The 19706-nt window shown below is 34.0% G+C and overlaps 1 protein-coding gene across 10 annotated transcripts in view; it reads right to left on the minus strand.

The window, feature by feature from the left end:
* Positions 1–19706, minus strand: part of NF1 (neurofibromin 1) — a 274111-nt gene that overhangs the window by 162023 nt on the left and 92382 nt on the right. For 7 of the 10 annotated variants that reach the window (XR_005364696.1, XM_038548199.1, XM_038548201.1 and 4 more), the window contains exons 11-15: positions 19584–19658; positions 17272–17301; positions 14069–14200; positions 6530–6664; positions 3286–3399 (exon numbers count right to left, since the gene is read on the minus strand). Coding sequence is in view for 9 of the 10 variants with exons in the window: in XM_038548199.1 (XP_038404127.1) it covers positions 3286–3399; positions 6530–6664; positions 14069–14200; positions 17272–17301; positions 19584–19658 (486 nt within the window). In the remaining variant the exon portion in view is untranslated. The remainder of the gene's footprint in view (positions 1–3285; positions 3400–6529; positions 6665–14068; positions 14201–17271; positions 17302–19583; positions 19659–19706) is intronic. The other 3 variants (XM_038548195.1, XM_038548200.1, XM_038548198.1) reach the window with 1 other exon arrangement.

Here is a 19706-nt window from a genome sequence, read left to right on the forward strand (position 1 = left end):
CTTGACAAAGGTAGCCACTGTTCTGACTTCTACCACCACAGATTACTATTGCCTATTTGTTATTTATATAAAGGGAATCACAGAGTGTGTTCTCTTCTGTGTTTGGCTGTTCTCACTGACCATTATGCTTGTGATACTGATTCATCCATGCTCTGCATTTAGCAGGAATAGCTCATTCTTTTTTCACTGTTGTAATCAATGGAATGAATATAACCAAAATTATTTATCTATTCTATTGTTGATATATTTAAGTTGCTTCCAGTCTTGGAGGGGGAGAGGGGGTTGAGTACTTTTTACAAATTATACTATTAATATTTTTTGAATGTGTCTTTTGGTAAACATACATATGCATTTCTATTGGATACATACCTTAGAATAGAACTGCTAGGTCTTATGTTTACTTTGTTGATATCGCAAAACAATTTTTAACAATGGTTGTACTAATTTACATTCCTACTAGTAGAGTATGAATAAAAACATAACATATTCATTTGATATTTCATAAAGCTTTTTATTATGGATTTTTAGCTTAATTACACTGCAGTCACCAAAAAATTCTGAATGATTTCAATCTTTTAGATTGTTGAGACTTACTTCATGCTCAGGATATATTGAACGTTCCATGTGCACTCGAAAAGAAAGTATTTATTTATTTATTTTAATTTTTATTTATTTATGATAGTCACACAGAGAGAGAGAGAGAGAGGCAAAGACACAGGCAGGGGGAGAAGCAGGCTCCATGCACCAGGAGCCCAACGTGGGATTCGATCCCGGGTCTCCAGGATCGCGCCCTGGGCCAAAGGCAGGCGCCAAACCGCTGCGCCACCCAGGGATCCCCAAAGAAAGTATTTATTGAGTGCAATGTTCTATATATGTCCTGTTAATCTTGTTCAAATCTTCTATCCTTACTATTTTGGGGGCTTATTTATTCTATTAGGCTTTGAGAAAAGTATGCTCACATATCCCACTACAACTGAATTTGTCTAGCTCTACTTCATATATATATTTATATATTTTGAAGCTTTGCTTTTAGGTTCATAAAGTTTTATTTTCTGGGTAGATTAGGCACTTTTGTAATAATGAGATGTCCCACTTTGTCACCAGTAACGTGTCCTGCTTTAAACTCGGTATTTGTATATTACTCCAGCTTTCTTGAGTTTATATATGTATGGCATATTTTCCTGTCCTTGAAATATCAACCACACAGTGTCTTTATATTTAAGCTGTGTCTCTCATAAAGACCACATAGTAAAATTTTTGCATTCTTTAGTATTCACCCAAGAGAAATAAAAGCATATGTGTAGACACATATACAAATCTGTAATAAATGTTTCTAGAAATTTTATTTGTAATAGCCAAAAACTAGAAACAACATAAATATCTATCAATAAGTAAAGGGATAAATTTTGCTCTGGCCACAAAATGGAACATTATACAGCAATATACATGCAGCAACATATATGAATTTATGATGAGCACACAGTTAAAGAAGACAAAAAGAAAAGATACTTTATAATACCACTTATATAAAATGCAAGTTAACCTGCAATAACAGCAAGCAAGTGAATGGTTGCCAGGAAAGGATGAGAGCAGACAGGACAGTAAGAGGAGAGAGGGAGGAAGGAAACACAAAGGAGCACAAGACAACTTTCAACAATGATGGATATGTTCACCTAACTGGCCATTAACAGGTGAATAAACTGCTTTAATCAGTAAACAGAGTATTTATCAACAATAAAAAAAAAAAAAAAAGGAAGTAACATATGTAATATCTGGGATGAATCTCAAACTTGTGAGTGAAAGAGGCCAGACAAAAAGAAATATATAGCAGAAGATTTCAGTCATAGGAACTTCCAGAACTGGCAAAATTAATCTACAATAGGAATGAGATCAGTGGAATCTGGGACACGGAGTGGGGCACAGGACACAGAACTTTCCCAGGGTGACTAGAAATACTATAAATCTTACATGATTTTTTATTTATATGTAAATCATACTTCAGTAAGATGGTTTTAAATTTTATAAAACTATATTTATAAAACTATATAAACTAACATTATAAAACTGTATTTACCAATCATTATTAAAAAAAAAATTTAAGTCAACTATATTCACACCTACTAGGATGGCTATAATCCAAAAGACAATGTAAGTGTTGGCAAGAACAGAGAAACAAAACCCATATATGCTGCTGGTGGGAGTAGAAAAGGATGTAGTCACTTTGGAAAACAGTTTGCTCATTCAAAAAGTTAAACAGAATTACCATACGACCCACCAATTCCACTGGCAGGTATATATACCTAAGAGATATATTCACACAAAAACTTTTATACAAATTTTCATAGCAGCATTACTTATAATAGCCAAAAAGTAAAAACAATACCAAATATCCATCAACAAATGAACAAACAAAATGTCATGTATGCATATACTGGAATATTATTTGGCAATAAAGAACACTGAAGTATTATTACATGCTACAATATGGATGAAGCTTGAAAACATGTTAAATGAAAGAAGCCAGAAACAAAAAGCCACATATTTTATGGTTCTATTTATATGAAATGGCTAGAATAAACCAATCTATAAAGACAGAAAGAAAACGGATTAGTGATTGCCAGTGGCTGGGGTTATAGGGGAATGGAGAATTCCAGGGTTTCATTTTAGGGTAACAAAAATATTTCAGGACGAGACAGTGATGATGGCTGCACAACCTTGTGAATATAGTGAAAAATACTGTACTAAATACTTTAAGAGTAAACTTTATGATATGTAATTAGACCTCAATTTAAAATTCAATATATATTTTAAAAACTCCAAAAAGTCAACTACAATTAGAAAATTTTAAGGTTTTAGGGCAGCCCTGGTGGCACAGCGGTTTAGTGCCACCTGCAGCCTAGGGTGATCCTGGAGACCCAGGATGGGAGTCCCACGTCGGGCTCCCTGCATGGAGCCTGCTTCTCCCTCTGCCTGTGTCTCTGCCTCTCTCTCTCTTTCAAATAAATAAATAAAATATTTAAAAAAAAAAAAAGAAAATTTTAAGGTTTTGTATGAAATATATGAATTTGCACAATGTTTCTGCTCATAAAGTAAAAACCCCTTCTTTCTATCGAGTTCTTAAAACAGCATACAAAAAACAAACATATCATTTTCTAGAAATGCCATCTCTGACAGATGTCCAGAAATGACACCTATCACTCACTGAAACCACAAACAAAAGAAACATGAAGAATGTACATGAAGAATGTACTTCCTTTCCAGAGCCTAGAATTCATCTCTCCTCACCTCCATTGCTTCCTGAGCAATCTCTGGCATATGTGACTGAGGGACCAGCTGGACAAGTCCTGTAATTAACTCCGCTGTACTGCCTTGGGTTTCAGGTCCCTGTTTTCTTGGATTCTGCAAGGAAAAAAAGCAAGTTCAATTTAAAAAAACTATCTATCCAGGAGCTAAAGATAAGAGGATGAAGATGCCTGCTAATGGGTACACTAGGCTTCTTTTTATGGTGATGAAAATATTCTAGAATTAGATAATGGTGACACTGCACAATCTTGTGAATATACTATAGACCACTGAATTGTATACTTTAAAATGGTCAATTTTATGGTATGTGAATCATATCTCAACAAGCTACAATAATTGTGGAATTTTTTTAAAAGTCAATATTGCTTTTGTTAAGGATTCACTTAATTTACATCTATACTTTCTTCATGTGAATAATGTCCAGAGAAAATCCTAATTAAAAGAAAATAAAAGCTAGGTATTAGCTTTTTAATTAAAATCATATCAATATAAAGAGTAGGTAAATTTTTTTCACCAACACTACACTAGCTAAATAATATACCTCTGGTTTGGAACTGATTGGTTTTGAATTTATTGGGGGTGGGTGGCAGAGGGAGGAGAGAATCTCCAGCAGACTCCCTGCTGAGCGCAGAGCCTGCAACATGGCTCAATCTCACAACCTGAGCTGTCCAAGAGTTGGACACTTAACCAAGCCACCCAGATGCTCCTATGTGGTTCACTGAAGTGAGACCAATGCAACTTATGCCCCCATTTTATTTTGCTAACTATGGATTCCTTCTCATTATAATGATAAGGTAAACCCTCATCCTAAGATATTTGTAATTCAAAACTGTTGGCTTACTTTATAAAATTTAGGTTCATTCACGAATAACTCAGTAACATTTACTGAAAGCTGAAGACAGAGCATTAAAAAGATGTGTTTCCTACCCTCTAAGAACATGGAAGTCTGGTGGAAAAGGCCAACATCAATAAAATAACCAGCCCAACAACTGTGAAACTGCAAATGAGACAAGAACTGCAAAGGTACGTGCTGCTTGGAGAACCTAACTAGAGAAAGGGGGCACAGGCAGAGAGGCTCCCTCAGGCTAGTAGCTAATTGCTCAAAATTAGCCAGAATAGGGAAGCAGATCATAAGCAGAAGGAAGAGCAAGAGAAGGTATGAAGGAATGTAGTAGGTAAGATGGAAGGAAAGACAGACCACCGTGACGACAGTAAAAAAGAGAGAAAAAGAGGATGCTAGATGTGGCAGACGTGGCGGGTGGGAGTCAGACTGTGCATGCCCCTGTAGGTCTATGCGGAGTTTGGTCTTTATTCCAAGGGCAATTTCTACTAAAAGGTTCTAAGCTGGGCAAGAGGCATGATAAGATTTTCTTGCTAAAGACATCAGCATAAGTTTAACTCCAGTGCAGAGAAATGTTTACAGGGAGGTAGAAGAGAGTATGAGCTGGGCCATTAGGAGGCCTGACAAAATGAAAGCAGTGGATTATGGCAGAGATGGTAGGAATCGTAGACAATCAAATCATGTTACCTTAAAAATACCATGACTGACATCATTTAGTAGTTATTCCTATATTGCTCCTACTTACTACGATTTAGAATTCTTCGTGTAAATAAGAATAATTATTTACAATGAGTCACTATTTTAACTTTGGTTATGCTGAGAAAAGTTGTTTCACCACTAGATGGCAGCAAAGAGACTAATTTCAATTAAATGACTTCAGCTGGCTAAATTTCAACCTTGGAAAATACCAAGTTTTGTTTAAATTCTTATTCTTTGATTAATGAAATATTGAACACTGAAGACACCAGTGACTGGTGCATTCTTTACTCTGATGTACAGGCATGCAGAGTGGTATGAATATATTACACAAAATGCATGATGAAATCCCACTGAAAATAATTTATGCTACAAAGATGTGAGGAGACAGGGGATTTATTTTCACAGTCTCACTGATAAGGCTCTATGGAATTTTCCATGTCAGATTCTAACAATTTATTCTATAGAACTCCCAAATTTGGATGGGCTTCTCAAAGAATTCAAAATATCACAGGCCTTCCTTTGACATTACTAATCCCTTTAAGAATTCTGTGTATCTCTCCCCTCTCTCACTTCTCTGCAGAAAAAATACTCATGTACACATTTTTTTTTTTTAATTCAAGGGGTTCACAGAACTCTTGAACATATGGACATCAAGTTATGAACTCCTATATATAGTAATTTGAAAGCACCTTGTCAGCACTTATAAAAACTTTTGCCAAAGCACTAAGAAATTTTTCCAGAAGCTGCTCTCCAGGGTAGAAACTTCAACAAAGGTTACACATGTTAACCTATGACCTTCAAAATACAAAACTGCCATATTTGGGGCATTAATAACATTAATATTAATGTCGATTGTATTTTATTAATAGTAATAATAGTTAACATTTGGTGCTAATTATGCATTTATTAAACATTGTTCATTCCTAAAAGCATGACTATACTATCTCAAGCTTCTTAACAATCTCTCTGAGACAGGGACTATTATCATCATTATAAGAAAAGGAAGACAGAGAGGTTAAGTCACCTAAAATCACATCATCAGTCTGTCTCCAGAGCCTATGCGTTCAATTACTTATATAACTAGCACTCATTTACATCTGGTAGTTCCTCACTACTTTGTGTACTACAGTGGTGCCCCAGGAATCAAATACCATCTGAGGCTGCAAAAGCAAAGTTATAACAATAGTTAAGTGCTAACCACACCCATCTACCTCCTTCTCCTTCCAATACAGTATTTTCAGGCGAAGCCAGTGATAATAGGTTGATGACAGAAGAAAGGGAAATAAGAAAGCTAAATGGTTTGGCAATCGCAATTGGAGATTTAAAAACCAACTGTGAATATGAGAAAAAACTTGGATTTATGTTCATTTCATTACCTCCATCCCCATTCCAGGACAATGTCTAAATAGAATAAACCTGGAAACAAGGCTAAGAAAGATCTCACCAAAATATGTTATTTAATGATAGGGGAAATTAAGGAGAAAGGTTAAGAAATTTAATTATAGTAGCATTAAATAAATGTAACTTCTCTATAAGTTTTCTTAAAGATGTCTTAGGTTTCAAGCATGATCAGAAAGGATCAGTGAGTATTCTTTAGCTAATAATCATCTCCAAGGTGTTGGTGTTTCACGTAAGCCAAATTAAGTTATTGTAGTAATTTCAAGGCCTTTCATAAAAAATACTTACACAAAGCAAGAGCTTTGGATCTGCATGAATTAGTTTCACCATGGATAAGAGAAGATATTTATAGCTTCTTGTCTCCAGGTCTGTAGGTTTTTCTTTAAATTTAAGGCTTGTTACTTTTTCTTTAAATGTAAGACTCTAAAAATAAAAACAAAAATATGTCATCACCTTGTAAAAATCAGACATCAAATTCAAGACAATAGCTATCTAACTTTTAAAAATAAATCCATTAGAGAAATCTTTGAAAAAAAGAGACATTTTATCCCATCATATGTATGGTATGAGTAGAAGCATCCAAAAGTAAGTAAAAGATTAATATTATTAAATTTAAAAAACAAACAAATGGAAACTATTTTTGCAGCATCTATATTATTCTTATATATAATGTGTCATAAAGTGAAAATCTATTAAAAATACTAAACACTTTAGTATCAAGTTGACTCCTACGTAAAAAAACGATTTTCCAAAATGTGGAAACATTAGGGATAAAATATTTAGTCTATTGCTCTCACAAATACATACACTGAACCATTCATTTAACAAACATTTATCTCACACAAATATACAGATATTTCATAGATTCTACATTAATTTTAATAATTGCATTGTTAATGTTCCACAAGAAATGAAAGACCAACAACTCTTAAGACACCAGACAAATAAGATGCAGTCCCAATTTCAGAGATGTTAAAAACTAAAAATACATGTTTCTTAGACTTGATGAAATATGAAATATGCCATATTGGCAATCACTGTATTTAACAGTTAACCGTAAATTTTGCTTTTTCCTTCAAGGTGTTCCACCTCTCTCAAGTTAATAGGATGCATGTATTTTGCCTGAAGAATATTAGTAAAACAGAGAAAGAACTCTTTGACAAGCGTAAGTCACAAAAGTCTACGCTACGTAAGTCTGCATGAAGCACAAAAAATGTGCTTCAATTACAGAGACAGTATGGTTGATGCTATGCTGATGCCATAATTACGAATGTTATTCAACAAAAAATCCAACAATTGCATTCTGGACATAAAACCACCTTTTATACTGTTTTATACTGTTACAAATAGCCCCCTTCATTTAAAACGACACAAAAAAATCAAGTTCTGACACATACCCCTTTATTTATTTATGTTTTTAGTTTTAGGTGTACAACATAATGACTTAATATTTATATACATTACACAATGGTCACCACAGTAAGTCCAGTTACCATCTGTCACCATTCAAAATGGTTACAACAGGGGCAGCCCAGGTGGCTCAGCGGTTTAGCACTGCTTTCAGCCCAGGGCCTGATCCTGGAGACCTGGGATCAAGTCCCACGTCTGGCTCTCTGCATGGAGCCTGCTTCTCCTTCTGCCTGTATCTCTGCCCCTCTCTTTCTCTCATGAATAAATAATAAAATAAGTATTTTTTTTAAAATGGGAGGGATCCCTGGGTGGCTCGGCGGTTTGGCGCCTGCCTTTGGCCCGCGGCGCAATCCTGGGGTCCCGGGATCAAGTCCCGCGTCAGGCTCCCAGCATGGAGCCTGCTTCTCCCCCTGCCTGTGTCTCTGCCTCTCTCTCTCTCTCTATCATGAATAAATAAAATCTAAAAAAAAAATAATAAAAATATTAAAAATGGTTACATTATTGATTATATTCCCTATGCTGTACATTACATCCTCATGTCTTAGTTATTTTACAACTGAAAGAAAGTTAAATTAATCTCCTTCACCTATTTCATTGTTCCCATCCATGGCCCTTCCCTTCTGACAACCATCAGTTTGATCTCTATATCTATCATTCTGTTTCTGTTTTGTTTTTTAGATTCTAAATATAAGTGAAATCATATAGTATTTATCTTTGTCTGACTTAACATAATACCAAGGTCTACCCACGTTGTTGCAAATGGCAAGATTTCATTTTTTATGGCTGAGTAATATTCCAGTGTGTATGATGGACACTTAGGTTCCCTCCATATCTTGCTATTATAAATAATGTTGCAGTGAACACAGGGGTGCATGTCTTTTCAAATTAGGGTTTTTGTTTCTTCAGATAAGTATCTAGGAGTAGAGTTGCTGGATTGTATAATATCTCTATTTTTAATTTTTTTAAAAATCTCCGTACTATTTCCCCTAGCGTCTGTACCAATTTACATTCTGACCAACAATGTGCAGGGTTCCTTTATCTCCACATCCTGCCAACATCTGTTAATTCTTGACTTTTTTCTAATCATTCTGACTAGTGAGGTGATTTATCACTTTGGTTTTGATTTGCACTTCCCTGATGTTTAGTGATGTTGAGCATGTGCCTGTTGGGCATCTGTATGGCTTCTTTGGAGAAATTGCAAATAACAAATAACAGGCTATCCAGCATCTGTGCATCCATATTAATAATGTCCAAGTAAATGGGCTGTCTTTCAAAGGTAAAAAGTCGAGATGCATATATATCTGTAACACACAGCCACAATTCTCAATGTTTCAGTATAAGACACATTTGTTAGTACACCCTAGAACGCTGCAGGGTTTTTGCCTCAAAGGGAAAACATACACATTAATGCTCAAAAATGTCACTACAGGAAAGAAACAGCAAAACTTACAAATACTGCTTGCTTTTATTTTATAATCCCATTGGCAATATCTTACCGAATGTATTTAATAAATTCTGCTTTTGCTGTCTGCTCCCATTAAATTCTATTCTTTTTTCATTCTAAGTCATGGTAACACCTTAGATCAAAGTGATCAACTTTCACTAAACAAATTTATTTAGTAAATTGTAACTAAGCATAACTCCCCTTCCCTGATGCAGCTATTGCACAGGACCACAGAACAGAGAACAATTAACAGAATAATTATCTCTTATTCAATAATCATTTTCAAAAAGCTAGGTAATAGTTCAATTATGTCATCTCTACATCTCCAGTATCAGCATATAAATTTTGTTCTAGCACTGCTGCCTAATATGTGGTAAAGACTTGAAAAGGTTAAACAGAGTTTTCAATTCAAATACCTTTTAATTAATAACCAATTGGGGGATTATATAAAATCAGGAACAACAAAGCTAAAGAAGAAATGTATTTCTGAACTAGAAATGTAAGAAAAATAATCCATTCATTAATTTACTCATTGACCTTCCATACTGCAAATATTAGTAAGAATCCAGGCTAGTACATGCTCTTTGACAAAGAATAGAAGTGGTCATTCCCAGGAATAATTAATTAATGAGAATATTTAGCTGCTTACTAAAAGCCCAAACCATTTGTTAACTTATTTAAGACTATGACTATATAGACATGTAAGAGCATTTCTTGAGCCAGGATCTCAGAAACAAAATGTGCAGAAATTACACATATTTGTGAAAATGCATACTTTTGTTATTAATAGACTACCTTAGTTTTAAAACAGTAAATGATTAGTGATTAAAAAATATTTCAAACTTTAAAAAATATCACAAAAATATAAAATGGAGAAGCTATGGCTCAATGTTCATATGGAAAGACTAAAAAATTTAACCAACCAAGTGCTCAATCCAAGATAATAATGCAACTTTAAACTTTAAAATGCATTAGTAGAAACATGGTATGCAGACACAGCAGGTTATGGCATTCTTCAATTATACCACATCTGGAACACTAAAATCAGATCTTTTAATATGTCATTTTAATTGGAAAAAAGTGTTAGGTTGAATTCTTTCCAAAAGAGAAGCAAAACAGAGGAGAGTTTTAAAGACAAATCAAGAAAGAAATTCATTCACTCATTCAACAAATATGTACTAAATGCCTACTACATGTTCTAGGAGCCAGGAATCCAGTGCTAGACAAGCCAAACAGAACTCCTGCTTTGATCAAGCTAATGCACTAGTGAAGGAAGACAGCTGAAGAACTGGACAGACACTGAAATGAAAGTCAACCATTCACTAATCATGTGACTGTCATTCATTAAACAGTTATTTGTGCAGATCAAACAGCATACACACAAATCCCACAAGCTTTTAAAGAAAGCTGAAATAATAAAATCCCTCCCAATACTAAAATCATATGAAAATAAAACAAAACCTGAGGAGTACAGGGGAACTTTAATCAAGTATCTTCAGTGCTGTCATACAGAAGAATTGAAAGTATTCTATAGAGCTCCAAAAAACAGAGTGATGAATGGGAGTGACAGAGAGACGAGTCCATCCTGGTTAAAGAAAAACCTTCAAATTGCGCTTTCTGACAAGAAATATATCTACCTCCAAATTCAGGGTGGTTTATAAAGCCTTCTTACAGATTGAACTTCTTTGACTGCTACTTCTGTAACAAGACAAAGGCTCAGGTTTATCAGAGACACGAATCAACTGAGGCAATACAAATGAGGATGACCCACTGAACATGTAATGCATGTAATACAGTGGTTCTCAATTGGAGGCAGTTGTCTCTCCCAGGGGATAACTGGAAATGTCTGGAGACATTTTTGGACTGGCAGGGCAGGTACTCCTGGCATGTAGTTGCTAGAGGCTAGAAATGCTGCGAAATATCCTACAATACATAGGATAGTCCCCTACAACATTCCAAAATGTCAATAGTGCCAAGGTTGAGATACCCTGTCACTTCTTTATTAAATCATTTATTATCAATTTCCTGTGTTTCCAGACTTGATGGCCACCTGTAGTGAGCTCTTTATTAGAAGTTTTCTAGCAAAATCTACAAGACTGGCATCTCTGTGAGGGAAAGTGCCTTGTCTGTTTAGTTCATCATGCTTCCCTGGTGTTAACACTATGCCTGGCAGCTTGTGGGAGAGCTCAATATTTCCACGTATGTTATCTGACTATTCACTCACTGGGTTTAAGAGGGGTAAGATTCACCTAAGAAGCATCTAAATTATAAAATTTTATTATTCTAAAAAGTTATTTCATATTAAATATGTTAATTGTTTTTCCTGCTAAGAGTATCAGCCAGAAAGCTCTCCTTTAGCCACTATGTACAATATATACGTACATACGTATATGGGTACATATACACACAATTTCATACATATATACATAAATATAAACATCTTAAAAACAATTCTGCCAATCAAATATATACTGATACACTCAGAAAATAATAGGAAATAAAAACCAAATTCTTATCATAGGTGTCCTTGGACCAAAAAACGTCTAGTTACAGCTTTTATGAAATAACTTTCATTAATATAGTATGTTCCTTCTACAATCAGCTAATAAGTAGAGCTAAGAAGTAAAATAACTTCTAAATGTTGGGAACATTTTCAGACTACCAATCAAATTTTGTCTTTATTCAAAAGAATAATTTAGTTTCATCTTTTTTTCCAGTCTTCATGCACATAAGATTAAATTGCAGATAGCTGGTAAACTGGATATTGAAATTACAGTGGAAGTAAATATTACCTTTCTACCAATTTCTTTTCTTTTCTTTTCTTTAATTCAGGAGAAACACAGAGAGAGAGGCAAAGACACAGGCAGAGGGAGAAGCAGGCTCCATGCAGGGAGCCCAATGTGGGACTCAATCCCGGGACTCCAGGACCATGACCTGAGCCAAACTCAGGAGCTCAACTGCTGAACCACCCAGGCTTCCCAGACTTTCTACCAATTTCTATTGTTGGAAGTCATTAGTTTTCTACCAGAAGAAGTAGAAAACTTAAAAAGTCAAAGTTCTAACTTCCTAGAAGATATTTAGAATGAGTATTTTTTAAACAATTTATTTTAAGGTATTTTCCAAACTTTTTAAGTGATGTCTAGTTAAATGACATTTAAGTAAATTACTTATGTTTACCTCCAATTAACTTAGATTGGAATTTTTGATTTTTAAAAAAATTAAGTTATGTGTTATCACAAAAAGTCAACTAAAAAATAACTGTATTTTATTTATTTTATTGAATAAAACATAACTGCCATGCTCTTTGGCTATAATTTTTTAGACTAGAGAATCCCAAAATATATGGTATAGCAAACTTCTCTATTTGAACGTCAGAGATAAAAAATCATCAGAAACAATTACTGATGACTGGATAAGAGTGAACTACAACTTTATTAAACCAAAATATTTTACTAAGGGAACTTGGGGAAAAAAGAAGCATGCCAGGGAGGAAGCTGTTTAAATTATAAGTGTGAAGTGGATAATTTACTAGATAAAACCAATAGGTAAAAACATGCTGGATCCCTGGGTGGCTCAGTGGTTTGGCACCTGCCTTCAGCCCAGGGTGTGATCCTGGAGTCCCGGGATCGAGTCCCACATCGGGCTCCCTCCATGGAGCCTACTTCTCCCTCTGCCTGTGTCTCTGACTCTCTCTCTGTGTCTCTCATGAATAAATAAATAAAATCTTAAAAAAAAAAAAAAGCTACATTTTCATTTGAAATGACATGATGTGACTATAACTAACTATACAGAGAAAAGTCAAAGAAATAAGGACTTTTCTGATGTAGTTACAATGGGTCATACAGCTACAGAAGCCCTTGCGAAACAGTGACTGGTTGGCATCTGATCATGTGAGCAACAGCAGCCAATAAGAACAGAAAATAAGCAGAAGACAAAGCACCACCAATCAATGTCAAGAGTTGCCATGTGTAATACTCTTGCTATACACAAATACCAAGAAATGACTTCTACAATCCTATAATCCTCTATTTTTTTAAAGATTCTATTTATTCATGAGAGACATATATATATAAATCATATGAAAATAAAATGAAACATATGTCTCTCATGAATGAATAAATAAATAAAATCTTTAACATATATAGAGAGAGATAGAGGGGGGAGGGGGGCAGAGACACAGGCAGAGGGAGAAGCAGGCTCCATGCAGGGAGCCTGACGTGGGACTCGATCCCAGGTCTCTAGGATCACACCTTGGGCTGAAGGCGGCGCTAAACCGCTGAGCCACCTGGGCTGCCCTATAATCCTCTGTTTAAATTGGTTCCATGAGTTTTAAAATTCCACAAGAAGATTAATCTATTAGAATACCTAATTTAAAAACACTCCTTTTACTAAGTTTAAACACAAACTTCAATACAATATGCAACACACAAAGCATATTTGCTGAAACATGAAATATTTTTATTTTAAATAAAAATGTTTAATTTTATTTCTAATTTCCTATGCAGGGAATATTCAGTATCCAAAAGGCAAAACTGAGTATTAGTAGAAACATTCATTTTAATCTAGGAGTCAAGCCACCCTTACTCATCCCCAAAGATGAGGATCAAACCAAAATATTTTGATTCTTAAGGAAAAGCTACAGGAAAAAGAAAGAAGAAAAAAAAGAGAAGAGAAGAGAAGAGAAGAGAAGAGAAGAGAAGAGAAGAGAAGAGAAGAGAAGATTTTTTTTTTTTTTGAGAAGAAGATTTTAACAGCATTTTGTAAGAATATTTCTCTAAGAAAAATAAGTTCAATTAACTGAAATAGTGAAAATAGATAACTAGCATTGCAACAATATTGCAATATACAACATACCACAGTTATAGAAAAGGGACTCATTTGATTTTCTAAAATAATCAAAAAAGCAAGAATAGGATAGAGATACTGAAAATGCAATAGGAAGAAGGTAGGATTCAAATTATGATTAATCTTACCGGTGCCATTCGTATTGCTGGGTGTGCTCCACAACCCTGCACTGCTTTATGAAGTGTTTCACCAAACATGTTTCGAAGCTCAACTGAGTGACAATATACAGCATCAATCTTAGGCCACCAATCCAATGCAGACTGGAGAAAAACAGAGACCATAAGAGAGGAAAAGTACAAATTTGCATGAGTTCTACGCTCTGGTTAACATTGTAGCCTTATGTTTTATCCTTCTGTGAATAACTTTCTAAGACCATGCAAACACACACCATGATTTCCAAAGTCTTCAAATAATATCTTTAATTCAAACACTAACCCATACATTTATTTTAAAATATAATAATGATGAGACAAATTGCTTCATGTGCACAAGAATATAAGACTGATTTTCTAACAGATAAGTTAATGAATCTGAAAAACAGTCTTTAGAGAGCTAATTCTGTAGCCAATCTTTTTCCTTTTTTAACTTTAATATTTTACACATTTCAGAAACATATGTATATAGTATATATTTTCCCACGTAAGAATGCTAATTATCAAAGCTTTAAAAAAGATTAGTGGTTCAACACAATGTTGAAGGAATATGTGGCAAAACCATCACTTATATGCCTACAAACAACAATGGTAAGTACAACACAAAATTAGTAAATGAAATAAAGCTATTAGTAAACCTATAATCTTAAATTGATATGCAATGATGGTACAATACACAAAAAGACTAATGATCATCACAAAGACAAACTGATCATACCTAATTAGTGTATAAAGGTAATTTTTTATGTAAATATTTATCTATTTCAGTTTCACCTGTTTGGCTTTGGTTCTAGTTTCTAATGCCTATTTTATTTGAAGAGTATCTAATTTAACTTTAAAATTCATTACTTTGTTATGAAAATCACTAAAGTTATAAAGTCCATCTATCAGTTACTACAAAAATGGATGAATTTTCATTCCATATGGAGATTATGCACAGCAATGGGGCAACTTCAAACATAGGCTTCCAGCTTATGACACTCCCGCTACATAGGAAGTACCTGGAAGAATGATGCAACTAGCACAAGAAGAGGACGTAAGGGTGTCACACCCTATGTCTAGGTTCCTTCTCATCCAAAACGAAGTTATTTCTCAACTTCAACTTCTAATTTCTTCACCCATAATTCTAGAATACTTTAGGTTATATTACCTTAAAATCAGATTACAAACTCTAGGTACTGGATAGTAAATTATATGATTAACTTACAATACACAATTTGAATCCTGAACTCTATTTATAGGAAGGGACCCCAAAGCTGTGAGGGAGAAATAAATTCTCTTTGGATAGTAAGGTTGTTTCTGCTATTCCCCCAACTCTTACTTTATTTAAGCTAATTCCTAACAAATGATCAAGTTTCAGTTTGGCTATAAAATGGACTCTTTTAACCTTTGGTCAATTTAGTCATTTGACTTGCCCAAGCAATCAACACAACTTGATTACCATATATTTATTAATTTATACAGCTTGTGTTAATCAGCTTAAAGCCCAAAGGCTTCATGATCACAAAATGCATTGAGACAATTGTCCTACTCATTCTCCTGATCCCATAATATCTTGTCAGAAACTAGTAACTAAAGAGATATGCATCCCATATAACATCCTATCCAAACTATTATGCTGTATCGATAGTTGCTGAAATTGTAACATGACACCAGATGCATCTGTTAAAATAATATGATTTTAACTTAAGATTTAGTGATTTTCATAACTGCCATTTTTTATAATATAAAAATTTATTCATTTTAACGTAAAAGTTAAAGATATACTTTCAAATAAAATGTGTGTTAAAAACTAGGCATCATGTAGTTGGCAAAAATTACAGTGTTTTAAGCAGTTACTAAATGTGTCCCTTCTGAAACTAGTCAACTAAAGTAGACATTTCTTTTCTTTCCTCCTTGAAAACACTAGGTTTACTGCCAAACAAATGCAATACTTTTGCAAGTACATAGTATGAGCAAACTATGGCAATTCTTCAAGAGATAGTTAAGTAAATTTTCAAGTGCCTTGGAGAGAACTTTTCCAACCTCTCAGTAAGAAGAGACCATTATCATTTTCAGTATGTAAGGAAACTACAACAAACTGCCATAAGGAAAAAAAATAGAATACTAAAAACTATACAGCTACAGCATGTTCTGCTGATCGCTAAGATTTCTGGGTCACATGTGTATATTACTATTTCTTTAATTTCCCAATTATAACAACATATCTAATTTAACCTAAAGGAAGCCAATAAAGATTAAGTACATAACATAGATCTTATAACTTTAATTCATCTCTTACAGCATGTTGTGATAAAAAAAGTTACAATACTAGGGGTACCATTTTTGAAGCTGACAGTCTACAGTATAGTAATATTCAAGTAGTGAACAGATTTTCAGGTTCCTTAGGAAGAAACAGAATATTTTAGATCTAAACATTGTACTTATGAATTGAGTATGAATGTTTCCCAGAAAGAAAACAAACTGCAAAGTATTATCAATTTTACATAACCCCTCAAAAACATATCAGTAAAATTTGTATCTTATATGACAATGTGACAGTAAGAAACAAAATCTGTGAATTTGACTGAAGAATCATGGAAGAAAAGAACTTATGAGGTGTGTATTGAACCAAGAATCAATGAATAAATTTAAGATTAGGAGTCCAAATATCTAAGAAAAACTTCATGTGATTTCAAGACAAAGTATTTCTATAACCGTCTTCAGTGAGACTTTTTAATGGTCAATTCCATAAATCTGCATAATTATTTTATATATAGTCCTTTTCAGTCAGAAAGTACTTCAGATTCAATATCTATTAGCCTCAACCACAGGAAGAAAAAAGCCAATCATAACAAGAAATAATTTGTCAAACATTCTACAGTATGATAAAGTATCATTATCTAAAGTATACCTTTAAAAGACACTTTATAGACTCAAATTTATGCTTTTTTGTCAAACTATTCATTGAAGGTTACTGATGCTAAGTATTTTAAAAATTAGCCAATATAGGTTTCTCTTTATAAAAATAGACTTCATATTGACGTGACCTCTGATACAGACACACTCCACCTTCACACATGCAGCACTCATCAGAGTACAGAAGGATGCACAACCACTTCACCATATACACTGAGGCATGCATGAAGTACCACTCCAGGCATGCTTTAAACCCACAAAGGAGCAGCTCAGCCACTTACAGCAGTGCCAAGTCCATGCTTGAAAGTGCTCTATATATTCAATTGTAGACAAAAATATTTCACAATTAAAGTAACTAGCCACAAAGTATTAAAAAATTATATACTTGGGTTTATTAAATACACTTTTTAAGCATTTATGTAGAACCCTCCACTCTAACAAATGGAATGTTTTTAGTATTATAAGTCAAAGAAGAAACATAATAATATTTTAATTCTAAATTACAGATAAACCTGAGAAGCAAAATCACCTCTTTTTTTTTTTTTTTAAACAGCCTTGAAAGTAAACATTGAGAATACAATGTCTTGGGGTTCACTACTCTGGCAAAAATTAAAACTTTTTAAGTTAAGTTTTTAATACAAACATACCTTATCTGCAATCAGATTCATTAAGCTTTCTCTTTCGAGAAAATAACATGAAAAGTTATTTATACCTATTATTTAACCCACTGTTACCCAACTGTGGAACATATCATTCCCTCAAGGCATTTTAGTTGTTCAGTATATCTGGGGTTTGGAGGAGGAAAGTGGCCCAAATGGCATTTAACGAAATGAGGATCAGGGATACTAGGTGTCTAGCAACGCACAAGGTTGTCCTGTACAACAAAGAACTGCCCTGCCCAAAATGCTACTATCATCTCATTGAGAAACTAAACATGTCACTAAATAGATTTAGAATTATTTTTCTCCTGCAGGAATGGATAACGAAAATGAAATAAAAAAAGAGAAAACAGAGGCGCCTGGGTGGCTCAGTCAGTTAAGCATCTGACTCTTGATTTCAGCTCAGGTCATGATCTCAGTGTTTTGAGACTGAGCCCCATGTTGGGCTACATTGGACATGGAGCCTGCTTAAGGTTCTCTCTCCCTCTCCTTCTGCCCTGCTCCCTCTCTAAAAAAGGAGAAGGAGAAGGAGGAGGAGGAGGAGGAGGAGGAGGAGGAGGAGGAGGAGGAGGAAAGAAAAGAAAAGAAAAGAAAGAAAAGAAAAGAAAAGAAAAGAAAAGAAAAGAAAAGAAAAGAAAAGAAAAGAAAAGAAAAGAAAAGAAAAGAAAAAGAGAAAAGAAGTAGAATTTGGTTTAATTCAATACATCCAAGGCAAATGAATATGGGGAGGAATTTTTAACTCATCAGAAGATATACTCTTAAAATCAAATTTGATTATAAAGAGGACAAATATACCTAATTAATGATTAAAGCCCTTTTTAAGGGAGAAAACGTTGACCAATTTACACATAAATGGGTAAAAGTAGAGCTAGAGAACCTTCAAAATATTACTGTTCCTAACCAGAAGAACAGAATTTGGTAGAATTTTAAGATTAGGAGTCCAAATATCTAAGAAAAATTTCATGTGATTTCAAGACAAAGTATTACCATAAATGTCTCAAAGTATTTCCATAAATGTCTTCAGTGAGACTCTGTAATGGTCAAATAGTTAAAAATTCATGGTCCAAATCTGATAGTTTCATTATCATTCTACTTAATGTACTCTCATCAGAGTCAAAGGTTTCACAAGTATCCTTTAATGAGCTTAATTTTGTCTGATATGCTTTTGTATCACATCAACACCTCTATTTAAGTGTGTTAATATTTCATTTATTTAAGGAAGACTACTAAAAAGTACAATCAAACATGATCTCACCATTTTTTAAATGTACCATTCTGGCCTACAACATAAACAGTTACTACTTTTAACTTAAAATGGTAAGGTGAAAAAAAAAAAATGGTAAGGTGACAAGTCAGAAAATATCAAATGCAAGGAAAAAGCTAGGAGTATTAAAATAGTATGTAGTATGTAAAGAGTTTGGGGATGAAAATGTTCAATTATAGTCTCAGTGGCACTGTTCTCAAGAGCTTTTGATACAAATAAAATATTTTAAGTTTAATCTTTCCAAAGGCTCCTATTAACTTTACCTTTCTCAATAAAGGCCCTCAGGTCAAACTGAATATGAAAAATACAATTGCAGGATGCCTGGGTGGCTCAGCGGTTGAGAGTCTGCCTTTGGCTCAGGGCGTGATCCCAGAGTCTTGGGATTGAGTCCCATATCGGGCTTCCTGCATGGAACCTGCTTCTCCCTCTGCCTATGTCTCTGCCTCTCTCTCTCTCTCACATGAATAAATAAATAAAATCTTAAAAAAAGAAAGAAAAATACAATCGTTTATCAGTTACTAGATATCACCCGTCAGAAATCTTTCTATACCATACATCTAAGTTCAAAATCTTTTACAAACCAAGAATGTTTTTCTTAAAAAGAAATACAAGAGGAAAGAAAGGAAGGAAAAAAAATTTTAAGTAATTTAGCAATACCTTTTGGACTTACATTGGTGATGATTCGATGGAGTGAATTTACCAGCACATAGTGAAATGTAGAAGGGGAATTCTGAGCCAGGCAGATCTACAGGGGATAAGAAAAAAATTGTGTATTATTTCTATGAGAAAAATA

Source organism: Canis lupus, chromosome 9 (assembly GCF_011100685.1).
Source record: "Canis lupus familiaris isolate Mischka breed German Shepherd chromosome 9, alternate assembly UU_Cfam_GSD_1.0, whole genome shotgun sequence".
Lineage (NCBI taxonomy): Eukaryota > Metazoa > Chordata > Mammalia > Carnivora > Canidae > Canis > Canis lupus.